This window comes from Miscanthus floridulus, chromosome 8, assembly GCF_019320115.1.
Source record: "Miscanthus floridulus cultivar M001 chromosome 8, ASM1932011v1, whole genome shotgun sequence".
Taxonomy (NCBI): Eukaryota; Viridiplantae; Streptophyta; class Magnoliopsida; order Poales; family Poaceae; genus Miscanthus; species Miscanthus floridulus.
The window spans coordinates 11,221,298-11,233,651 of NC_089587.1; the positions used below are offsets into that span (position 1 = coordinate 11,221,298).

At 43.8% G+C, this 12,354-nt stretch overlaps 1 protein-coding gene across 1 annotated transcript; it reads right to left on the reverse strand.

The window, feature by feature from the left end:
* Nucleotides 1-808: 808 nt before the first annotated feature.
* On the reverse strand, nucleotides 809-1,330 carry LOC136468556 (uncharacterized). Its single transcript, XM_066467082.1, has one exon. It carries the CDS (start codon nucleotides 1,328-1,330, stop codon nucleotides 1,046-1,048), a length of 285 nt encoding a protein of 94 aa, XP_066323179.1. The 3' UTR covers nucleotides 809-1,045.
* Nucleotides 1,331-12,354: the final 11,024 nt, after the last annotated feature.

Here is a 12,354-nt window from a genome sequence, read left to right on the forward strand (position 1 = left end):
CTACTAGTTGATAGTTGGACAAGGATTGGGAGAGGAAGTGTCATGCAACAAGTTAGAGTTGAGCTGACGAGGAGCGAGCCAGCTGAGCATCCTAACCCAAGAGGCAATTCTTCACTTCAAGAGGCAAACTTGATACCAGAGCTTCCATATACATGGATTGTCTTACGTCCTACCCTACCTAATGTAAAGTGTGTTTGTGAAGTTGGCTCTTGGACAAGTGCAGGGCGCCACATCGTTATCTCCTTTTGTTCCTGCAGGTGTAACCTGGCCATCTGGCTGTTATGAATCGTCCGGAACAAAACGACGATGGAGAAGCACTTATCTAACAAGCCAACTGAAGTTATGTTCTTTTCCATTTCTTTAATTTATGCAGAAGTGAATCCCATTGCTGAAAACCTGAAAGGGGAGAATCGGACAGGACACAGGATGAAGAGAACGGCGGACTTGCGGGCTGTTCGTTTGCCTGGTTCGTCGCCTGGTTCGTCGACAAGTACTGTCGACTAGTTTGGGTGAAAGAAAAATATTGTTTGGCTGAAAATTTATAATCGTTTATGATAAGCAACAGCCAAACGAACAGGGTTGATTATGTACAATGTGCATGATTCAGAGGAGATGAAAGGAAACTATCATTTCCCAATCTTGAGGCCTCGTTTGGAACGCAAGAATTTCATAGGAGAAACGTGCAATTTCCTTAGAAATCCCACGAAATTCCGGCGTTCCAAACCGTGGCTTACAAATTCGTCGGTTCAGTTAGTTGATCAGGAGCTGATCTCTGACGAACGCCGATATCAGAGGGACCATGGAACAAGAACAACTAGTACTTACTACTCCTACGTCGGATATCAGTAAATAGTAGTAGTAACTGATTATATACTACTAGTCCTACTCCTCCCTATATCAGTGGCCATGAAGCTCTCCTCTGTTCCATTTCTTCTCGCGCCGCCAACCAATCCGCCATGGACTGACGCAGGGCGCATACAGAGCAAGAGCGACAGAGATCCTCACATGTCCTCGGCTGCAAAGTGCAAAAGCGCGGACGATCTTGTCATCGGTTGTGCAAGGGGTTGGAGCCGGTGGGCACGACCCGCTTGTCGTCGTCGTCGCCGCCACCTCCGCCGGGCAACCCCGCGCAGGCGGCGCCAGCTCTGTTCCCCTGCTTCTTGCACCGCGCGACGCTGGTGGCGACGGCGGTGTCGAAGGCGGCGACACGCGCCGCGCCCGAGCGGCGGACCGCGGGCATTGGCGCGCCGCCTCCGTGGACGGCGGCCAGGAGCACGGCGAGCGCAACGAGGCAGGCGGCGGCGAGGGGCGCCCACCGTCGCCTCCTCATGGCGGGCGCGCGCCGAGCAGGGTGGGGGTGGACGTGTACGTGTAGGCTATGTGGGCGGAGGCGAGGGAGAGACTAGCGCAGCGCTGTCACAGTGGTGCAGACTGCGTTGCAGAGTAGCAGCTGCTGCTGAGTGCTGCCAAGTGTGGCGTCGAAGCAGGAGAACTGGAGAAGGCCAGAAGTGAGGAGCTGAAGAAGTTATGGACGACGAAGGGAGTGTGAGTTCAGCTGTGTGCAACGCTGCAGCCTGCATCTTACGGTTAGTTTATATATATAATATATATGCTTCTGTAACTTCTTGATTCCTTATGCACAAAAAAAAATCTGATTTTCTCTCTATGAATTGTCATGGTGAAGCTGCTGCTGTAAACTTGCAGTTCTAGAATTCAGAATTAATGCATCCCTTAAAAGGTTCACTGAAACAGTATCTGGTTTACAGTGTGAGGTAGTCATGTTCGACTGATATTAAAGTCGGGTGATAAGCCGGTTGCAACTGTAAATTCTAGCCGATAAGCAGGGAGGTTCATTTCAAAATCCTGTAGAATTCATTTATGGTGCGCTGCATTTTTCGGAATACTGAACTCTGTATCTGGTGTGTGGTGTCCGAGGCATTGATAAAAAGGAAGCAGCAGAGGACGGGGGAGGGTCAAAGAAGGTATAGTACCCAAGTCTCTCCACGGGCGCATCTTTAGACGCATGCATGAAGCATTAAATATAAATAAAAAATAAAACTAATTACATAGTTTAGACGAAATTCACGAGACGAATCTTTTAAGCCTAATTAGACTATGATTGAACACTAATTGTCAAATAACAACGAAAGTGTTACGGTACCATTTTCTAAAAAATTTTACAAACTAAACCAGACCCTAGTCTAGGACACACACTGATGAAAAAAGCTGCAGCAGAGCCCCCCATTCCTCTGCCACCAAACCACATTGATGAGCCATGAATGAGAATCCCTCTGTTGCTGCAGAGAACATTGACAGGAAGAAGGAGAGAGTGCACCATTCGGGCCATGCATGAGATTGAGATGGCAAGGGCATTTCAGTTCACTGTTGTTCTCTGCATGCCATTCCTTCCTTTGCTCATCAGTCATCATGTATGAGTAGGTGATAGGATAGCCATCCATGCTTCATGCTTGTGCCCATTGTCATGCCCTGCACAACTGTTATTGTAGCGTGTCTGTGTGTATACACACCAGGACTTTTCTGTTTGGTCACAATCTAGTACTGGTACACTAACCCTAATGAGGCTCTGTTAAATACAATATGATCATCATCGGTCGTTTTCTCCTTGTAATAACGGGAAGAAAATAGATGAAGCAATCGTCCTGTTTGTTTGGACTTATTTGGCTTATAAGCCATGACTGAAGGTACTGTTGACTGATTTAGTGTGAGATGGTTTGGTGTGAAAGAAAAATACTGTTTGTTGGCTGATAAGCCAAATACGACCGACCAATTCGCGAGAAGACCCATACCAGCTACAGGGGACAGGGCTATGGGCTCTCTCGGTTCGGTCACGTTGCGACCACTGTTGCTGCCATCACCGGTTTCTAAGTTGACACGTCGTACATGCTCAGTTATGCTTCCCTCCGCTCTGCTAGAGCATGCATGCTTGCTTGGGCTGTGCATGTCCGGTCCAGGCCGACCATCTCACTGGAGGTGGAGGGCCACTCTTGTACTGTAGATTGACAGAGATTTGCTTCTCAATGATCCTGTCAATACAAAAGTTCAGAACTGGATTGTGTAGTTGACCAACTATGGCACATCTGTTTGCCACCATGGCATCATCCGTGTCCAGAACTCCAGATTAGCTGCCCCTGGAAAGTATTAGTATATAAGAGAAATTCAGCTGTTTCAGACTCAATTGCTAAGTGGAGTATAACTCCAAAAACAAATCAGTTGATCTGAATTGAATGAAACACCAAAATTAAACATAGTATAGGTACAAGGACGCCTGTGGCAGTTTGGCATCCAATGATGGGCAAGGAAACTGACGGCCTCGCATGCGTCGTCCTGCCCTTCTGAAACCGTCTTTCTCTCACCATCTGCTCATGCATCAGTTCGTTGCGTAGCCCTTGTCCGGTTGCGATGAACTCCGGAGGGTGACGGGTCGGTCAGTGTGGCCAAGACGCAAAGCCTGGGCAAACTCACGCGTTCCTCGAAAAAAACACGTCAAAATACTGGTTGAAATAAGGACGTGTTTAGTTCGCGAAATGAAAAGTTTTGGATGTCACATCGGATGTTTCGCGGATGTTGGAAGAGGTTTTCGGATACTAATAAAAAAACTAATTACATAGCTCGCCTGAAATCTACGAGACGAATTTATTAAGCCTAATTAATCTATCATTAGCGCATGTCAGTTATTGTAGCACTTATGGCTAATCATGGACTAATTAGTCTTAAAACATTCGTCTCACGATTTCCAACCAAACTGTGCAATTAGTTTTTATTTTTGTCTATATTTAATACTCCATGTGCCGCAAAATTCGATGTGATAGTTTAAGGTGAAAATTTTTTGAAACTAAATCAGACCTAAGCTGAAAAATATGGATGACAAGAGAAGCGGTGTCTCAAGTACTACTACTACATCGATCGATTCACTGCTGCGTGCTGTTTGAGAGAGATGGCCACACAAATTATTTGATGGCATTGAGAGAATTTTGTAAATTTTGATGGCAATGAAGGACTAATTAGGTTTAAAAAATTCGTCTGATAAATTAGGTTTAAAAAATTCGTCTCGCAAATTAGTCGTAATCTGTGTAATTAGTTTTTTTTGTCTATATTTAATACTTCATGTATATGTCAAACATTCAATGGGACAGGAATTAAAATCCGGTCTAAGGAACCAAACACCCCCTTACTAATGATGGTACAGTACTAGCAGCATGCATACACTGCGTCAGCATGACTTGCACAGTACCCACCAGACGATGGAGCACATCAGGTCATCATCACAACATGTCGGTCCTGCTTGCAGCATCAGCGTCTCCGCCAGGCCGGCCGTGCTCTCTCTCTCTCGTATCAAATATTTGACATATATATAGAGTATTAAATATAGATAAAAAAATAACTAATTACACAGTTTGATTGTAAATTACGAGACGAATCTTTTGAGCCTAGTTAGGCCATGATTGCACAATAATTGTCAAATACAAACAAAAGTACTATAGTATCGAATACTAATTTCTAACGCTAATCTAAACAAGGCCCTAGACAAACAACCATTCCAAAATTCCAAGAGGAAGGGAGCCATTGACCACAAATAGTGGCCTGACAGTGCAAACACCAAAGGGCAAAGCATTGGGAGGAAACTATCATCTGTATGACACGCCCAGAATGATACTGGGAGGAAACCAGCTCTGGCCTGCTATATCGGCTTTCGGTAGAAGCTGCTGGGCACAACTGAGGGCCTGTTTAGTTACTCCGAATTCCAGAATTTGGCACTATGCAAAAAGAAGATTCCCTATCACATCAAACTTGCGGTACATACATGGAGTACTAAATGTTGACGAAATTAAAAACTAATTGCACAGTTTGGTTGTACTTTGCGAGACGAACGTTTTGAGCCTAAGTAATCAACGTTGGGACAATTATTACCAAATAAAAACAAATGCTACAGTAAACACTGTAGCCACAGTGTATCTGCCGACGCCGACTTCGTCCGCAACTAAACGAGGGCTGAGCTTACATGTACCTGGCCCCCCAGTCTCCCAGATCATGCAAATAGGCGGCGCCTTCCTGTTCATCAGTCCACAATCCAATAGCACACAGTGATTAGGAGCATATTATATACCAACAGCCCAACCATGCCGTCCGTCACACGCTACCAGCAAGCAGAAAGGTAAAGAAAGGGCCAAAAGGCCTGCCGCGAACAGATTGAAATCAGATCCCACAAATTCACATTAGTATATACAGAATGAAAGAGCAAAGGCTCTGTTCGTTTGAACTAATTCAGTAATTTTCGACGAACGAATATTATTTTTCTTTCACAATAAATTAGCATAAGCATCGACATATTGTATATGTGTCGGCATGAAATTTTATCTCATGCCGAGGACACACGAACAAGTCGGAAGAGTCCGCTCGATGGAGCTGGAGATCTGCCTAGCTTCAGCGCAGGGATGGTCGATCCTGCGCACTCCTCCCGAGACGTGCCAGTCAATTTGACCCTGCAATTGACAAGGAGAGAAAGTTTATCAGTAATTTAGGGCAGAACGTGCTGGTGTTGCCAGACAGTCCCGAATGTGTGGCTCTGAGAGCCGATATGAAAGGAGATCGACTAAATAGTCGATTCCAACATATTCATAAGAATAAATCAGTTAAAGCTCGTGGGGTTGTGTAAGAAGAATCGGTTATCATTCAGGATGAATATCATTATTTAGACAAATATTGGTCAATAACAAAAGGATGTCAACAATGATTAATTTATGCTAAGCCAATGACCGCAAGTAACCGAACTTATTTTTATATAAAAGAAACAGCTCATCATCATTCAACCATTTAATAAAGATAAATCTAATGAACATATTAGATCTCATCTATCACTATGACCAGTGGGGCATGATGCAGAATCATACAGACCGTAATACAATAATAAGATCATAGGGCTAACACATCTTTCAACCTATCCCTACTTCAACGGTCATATTCCTGGTGCCAACCGTAGCTCATCATCGCTATCTACTGACGTCATCCAAAGAGATCTGATTTCAGAGTCGTATTCGAATCAACTGATTCTGATCTGCACGCTATTGATTCCTTGATGATATGATCTTGGGAGCTTTCGAGTTCCTGCAATTCTTCTTCCAAATTTTGATGTAAACAGTATGATTCCAAGTACCATAACTATCTAGTTGGTAACGGAAACACCATGCCCAGAAAATACTTTAGGGCGGTGACATTCTTAATATTTTGACAAGTTCATATAAGACTTTCTCTATAGTCAAACTGTTCTAAAAATGCCCTCTATCATAATAAAAGACTGAAGAACATTCATGGTTTCCTACGCCTGTTCCTAAACCATATACTGACTGTTTTAACTAGAGCTCGACTTCTGAATTTCTGAATACACAATCATGCAATCAGTTGAATCAGGAACTAGATCAAATGACCACAGTAGAAATACCATATTGCACTAGTAAACAAAAGAAAAGGAGAGTGTCTCCAACGACACCACTCAAAATACAAGACACATTCAACGTTTGGGTAATGCTACAGGCAAAGGGTTCAAATACCCATTCGACATCTTCTCCAATAACAGGATCCAAAAGGACCCAAAAGAGAATCATTTCTACAAATGGGGTTTCAGGAGGGAGGATACTCATATTTAGGTTGTGGCTCTCAGGCAACCCAAAATAGGTCTCCCGTATAAATACTCTGTTTGAGGCTGATTTTAGATCTCCTGCTACCAATTTTAGATTTAGGTGTCCATATAAATCACCTATTAAAGACAGCCTTATGATGTACAAAAGGTTACTCTCATATAGCCATAGAAAGCTCCTCTAACAACCCACTCAATGTTACAGCTATCAGAAGTGATAACCAATTCTATGGCCTCGTTCGTTTCGCTGAAAAAACAAACCGAAACACTGTTCTGGCTGATTTGTTGTGAGAGAAAAATACTGTTCCGGCTAAAAACAAGACAAAAAAACGGATTATAAGAGAAGGGAACGAGGCCTACGTCAACATGAGAAGATAGCAGATAACAATATGCTTTACTTTGTTGGTTTTGGTTTTTCTTTCGGTAGCTTAAAAGTAAGAAAAGATCAGATCTGTCGAAGAATGTCCAAATGTAGCCGCTGGAAGCCTAAGAGTGACACCAGAAGTTCAGAACCGAGTAGAGTTCTGGAGAAGAATAAAACCCATGGATTATATATAATTATAAGAAGAATTTCTACAAAATGCAACATCGGTCTCCCCCATTTTCCTCCTTACAAAATAGTACTCCTCTGTGTACATGGAGAGCACCACCTCCGAAGTTTAGGGGCCACCTGAGTATATAACAGGAAATTTGGTGAAATAAAAAAAAGAATTTTCAGACCTGTAGGACACCGCCTCCGAAGTTTAGAGGCCACCAGTGTATAAAGTGCATAAATGAAAGTTTCTATGACGATGCCTTTCGAGTCTAGAAGAGACTTGTATGATACCACCTAATCCTGATCGGTAATGCTTAAGGGCGGGCATCCATTCCATCGGACGCCACCTTTCTGGGTCTATTAAAAGGTTTTAATATGGCTAGATGGAGGTAAATAGTCTATAAAAAAATCTATAAATCAACTAGAATAATTTGATTAGTATGATAAATAGCGAAAAATAAATTTGTTCTAGCTCTACAAGGGTTGTAAACCACCTGATTCTAGTTACTATGATCACTAGAAACACAATTTACTAAGTCAATACTCACTAAGAGCTCTCACACTTGCAACACTAAAGACTTTCCACTAGATGAACTTAAGCTACAAAGCAAGCTCCCAATTCTAACTACACTAAAGAGCTTACTATAACTAGTTTGCGGGTATGTAAATAAGTAAGGTGATTATACCGCCATGTAGAGGAGTGAACCAATCACAAGATAAATACTAAATCAATCACCGGAAGAATACCAACAGGCAAGAGACAACCATTTTTTTCTCCCGAGGTTCATGTGCTTGCCGGCACGCTAGTTCCCGTTGTGTTGACCAACACTTGGTGGTTCAACGGCTAAGAGGTGTTGCACGAACCTCGTCTACACAATTGGACACCGCAAGAACCTACCTACAAGTGAGGTAACTCAATGACACGAGCACTCCACTAGAGTTACCTTTCGACGCTCCACCGGAGAAGGCACAAGACCCCTCACAATCACCGTGATCAGAGCCAGAGACAATCACCGACCTCCGCTCGACGATCCTCACTGCTCCAAGCCGTCTAAGTGACGGCAACCACCAAGAGTAACAAGTGAATCCCGTAGCGAAACACGAACATCAAGTGCCTCTAGATGCAATCACTCAAGCAATGCACTTGGATTCTCTTTCAATCTCACAAAGATGTTGAATTAATGATGGAGATGAGTGGGAGGACTTTGGCTAAGCTCACAAGGTTGCTATGTCAATGCAAATAGCCAAGTGTCTGAGCTAGAGCCGGCAATGGGGCTTAAATAGAGAGCCCCCAAGAATAGAGCCGTTGGCTCCTCTGCCCCTGAAAAATCGGGGCGACTGGACGCACCGGTCGGTTTGACCGGATGCAGGACCCCAGGGTCCGGTCCTTAGATATTCGCCATGTGTCCCCGACTTCAAATGCTGATCGCCCGATCTCAACGGTCATCAGTGCACTTAAGTTGTAACCGGACGCGCTGCTCGAAGTGACCGGACACTCCAACGCTGGAGTCCGGTCAATTTTAGTAAGGTTTCATTCACGACCGGACGTGCTGTTCAAAGTGACCGGACACACCATCACTGGCGTCCGGTCGTTTCCAGTAAGGTTCTAGAGACAGTTTTTCATGACCGAACACGTCCGGTGGCATATGACCGGACCCAGGCCAGCGTCCAGTCAACACAGTCTCTCTCTGTTGCTTGCGTTAGCGTACGTCACTAGGTGACCGGATGCACCGTTCGGTCCCTCAGCCCCTTTAGCGTCCGGTCAGGGGACTAAGGGCGACCAACACTGCGCGCCTACTGACCGGACGCAGGGTCAGAGTCTAGTTACTGCGTGACCAGCGTCCGGTCATTGTTTCTCAGTGACTATCACCTCCTTCATTTTACCAACTCCTTCACCCTTGCTCAAATGTGCCAAACACTCAGTGTATCACCTTGTGCACATGTGTTAGCATATTTTCATAAATATTTTTAAAGGTGTTAGCACTCCACTAGATCCTAAATACATATGCAATGAGTTAGAGCATCTAGTGGCGCTTTGGTAACCGCATTTTGATATGAGTTTCACCCCTCTTAATAGTATGACTATCGATCCTAAATGTGATCATACTCACTAAGTGTCTCGATCACCAAAACGAAAAAGCTCCTATCAAGTTTCACATTTGCCTTGAGCTTTTTGTTTTTCTTTCTTCTTTTTCAAGTCCAAGCATTTGATCACCATCAAGCCATCACCATCATCATATCATGATCTTCATTTGCTTTATCACTTAGAGTAGTGCTACCTATCTCATAATTACTTTGATAAACTAGGTTAGCACTTAGGGTTTCATCAATTCACCAAAACAAAACTAGAACTTTCAATCTTCCCCTTTTTGGTAATTGATGACAACCCTTTTAGAAATATATGAGTTGAAATTAAATTAAATCCATGTTGCTTGCCCCAAGCATATTTACCATGTGTAAAATGATATGGAAACCCTACATATGTGCTAAGAGTTTGAATTGTAGTTTGCACATATGCTTAGATAGTAAATATAGGAGACAATATCTACCAAATGATGCTAAGGTAATAAAGATGGACCTTTGAAGCATGATACCAATCGGAGTGCACCAATATACCATCCCGTAACACCCCTGGTGTTATGAGCGTGTTTAGCACCGCGATTTAGGCCTAAGAAAAATTTCTAAAACGAATTCTTGGGTTTTAATTTAAAATGTACTTGAGGCGATAAGCGAATCTTGTGTGACTTAGTTTCGCGGACTCGAATCAACGCCCAAGTTAAATTACTCAGTGCGTAAAGATATTCAGGAATGTCGAACGACAATTCTGGCCAATCGATAGCGAACAGTTTGTTCTATTAGATTAAGCGTGAAAAACAACTTTTATAAATAAAATAAAATCCATTAATAAATAGAATGATATACATATATATATAGCTTTTTAATCAAATTTATATTCGAGCTTATATATATATATATATATATATATATATATATATATATATAGAGAGAGAGAGAGAGAGAGAGAGAGAGGTATATATACGTTACGACGATAACTCTAAAACCAATAATAAAAAAGGGGGCAAACGTACTCCTACGTGTAACTGTGGCGCTAGTGCAGCTATAACACGTCCCTATCTGTCCTCTCCGCAAGACTGTGAAAGTTGACCAACTGCTCCTCTCTTGCTTGTCTTTTCTTTTCTCCGCTCATCTGCCTCTACTGGTTACTGCTGCCGGGTACTGGTTCGATTGAAATTTCCCTCAGGATTGCATGTAAACGTGGCCCCGGTCGCAGTGATGATGGGATGCATCGCTGCCTGGCCTAAACCTGTCGACCGCGTTGGGCCAGGACATCCTACCACGCCGTGTTGATGAAGTAGATGACAGAGCCGCTGTTGTCTCCTTCCCACTATTCCTCTCCATCTCTGGCTTGCTGTCTTTCTTTCAATCATGTCGGTCTCGCTCATGCTCCCATCACCATGACTGAGTCTATGGGGGGAGGTGCTGCTGCCGCTCCTTTTTCTCCACCAGGTTGCCGCTCCTCTCGTCCTGCAGCCGCTCCTCAGCCCTCAGTCGCGCTGTTCCCCTCCAGTTGTGCCTGTCGCTGCCCCGCTACCGCCATGGCACACCTCGAGTGCACTGCTCACAGCCACCATGGTGAAGCTGCTGCTGTAAACTTGCAGTTCTAGAATTCAGAATTAATGCATCCCTTAAAAGGTTCACTGAAACAGTATCTGGTTTACAGTGTGAGGTAGTCATGTTCGACTGATATTAAAGTCGGGTGATAAGCCGGTTGCAACTGTAAATTCTAGCCGATAAGCAGGGAGGTTCATTTCAAAATCCTGTAGAATTCATTTATGGTGCGCTGCATTTTTCGGAATACTGAACTCTGTATCTGGTGTGTGGTGTCCGAGGCATTGATAAAAAGGAAGCAGCAGAGGACGGGGGAGGGTCAAAGAAGGTATAGTACCCAAGTCTCTCCACGGGCGCATCTTTAGACGCATGCATGAAGCATTAAATATAAATAAAAAATAAAACTAATTACATAGTTTAGACGAAATTCACGAGACGAATCTTTTAAGCCTAATTAGACTATGATTGAACACTAATTGTCAAATAACAACGAAAGTGTTACGGTACCATTTTCTAAAAAATTTTACAAACTAAACCAGACCCTAGTCTAGGACACACACTGATGAAAAAAGCTGCAGCAGAGCCCCCCATTCCTCTGCCACCAAACCACATTGATGAGCCATGAATGAGAATCCCTCTGTTGCTGCAGAGAACATTGACAGGAAGAAGGAGAGAGTGCACCATTCGGGCCATGCATGAGATTGAGATGGCAAGGGCATTTCAGTTCACTGTTGTTCTCTGCATGCCATTCCTTCCTTTGCTCATCAGTCATCATGTATGAGTAGGTGATAGGATAGCCATCCATGCTTCATGCTTGTGCCCATTGTCATGCCCTGCACAACTGTTATTGTAGCGTGTCTGTGTGTATACACACCAGGACTTTTCTGTTTGGTCACAATCTAGTACTGGTACACTAACCCTAATGAGGCTCTGTTAAATACAATATGATCATCATCGGTCGTTTTCTCCTTGTAATAACGGGAAGAAAATAGATGAAGCAATCGTCCTGTTTGTTTGGACTTATTTGGCTTATAAGCCATGACTGAAGGTACTGTTGACTGATTTAGTGTGAGATGGTTTGGTGTGAAAGAAAAATACTGTTTGTTGGCTGATAAGCCAAATACGACCGACCAATTCGCGAGAAGACCCATACCAGCTACAGGGGACAGGGCTATGGGCTCTCTCGGTTCGGTCACGTTGCGACCACTGTTGCTGCCATCACCGGTTTCTAAGTTGACACGTCGTACATGCTCAGTTATGCTTCCCTCCGCTCTGCTAGAGCATGCATGCTTGCTTGGGCTGTGCATGTCCGGTCCAGGCCGACCATCTCACTGGAGGTGGAGGGCCACTCTTGTACTGTAGATTGACAGAGATTTGCTTCTCAATGATCCTGTCAATACAAAAGTTCAGAACTGGATTGTGTAGTTGACCAACTATGGCACATCTGTTTGCCACCATGGCATCATCCGTGTCCAGAACTCCAGATTAGCTGCCCCTGGAAAGTATTAGTATATAAGAGAAATTCAGCTGTTTCAGA

Coding starts and splice junctions, on each gene's coding strand:
- LOC136468556 (XM_066467082.1), bottom strand. CDS start 1,330: ATGAGGAGGCGACGGTGGGCGCCCCTCGCCGCCGCCTGCCTCGTTGCG.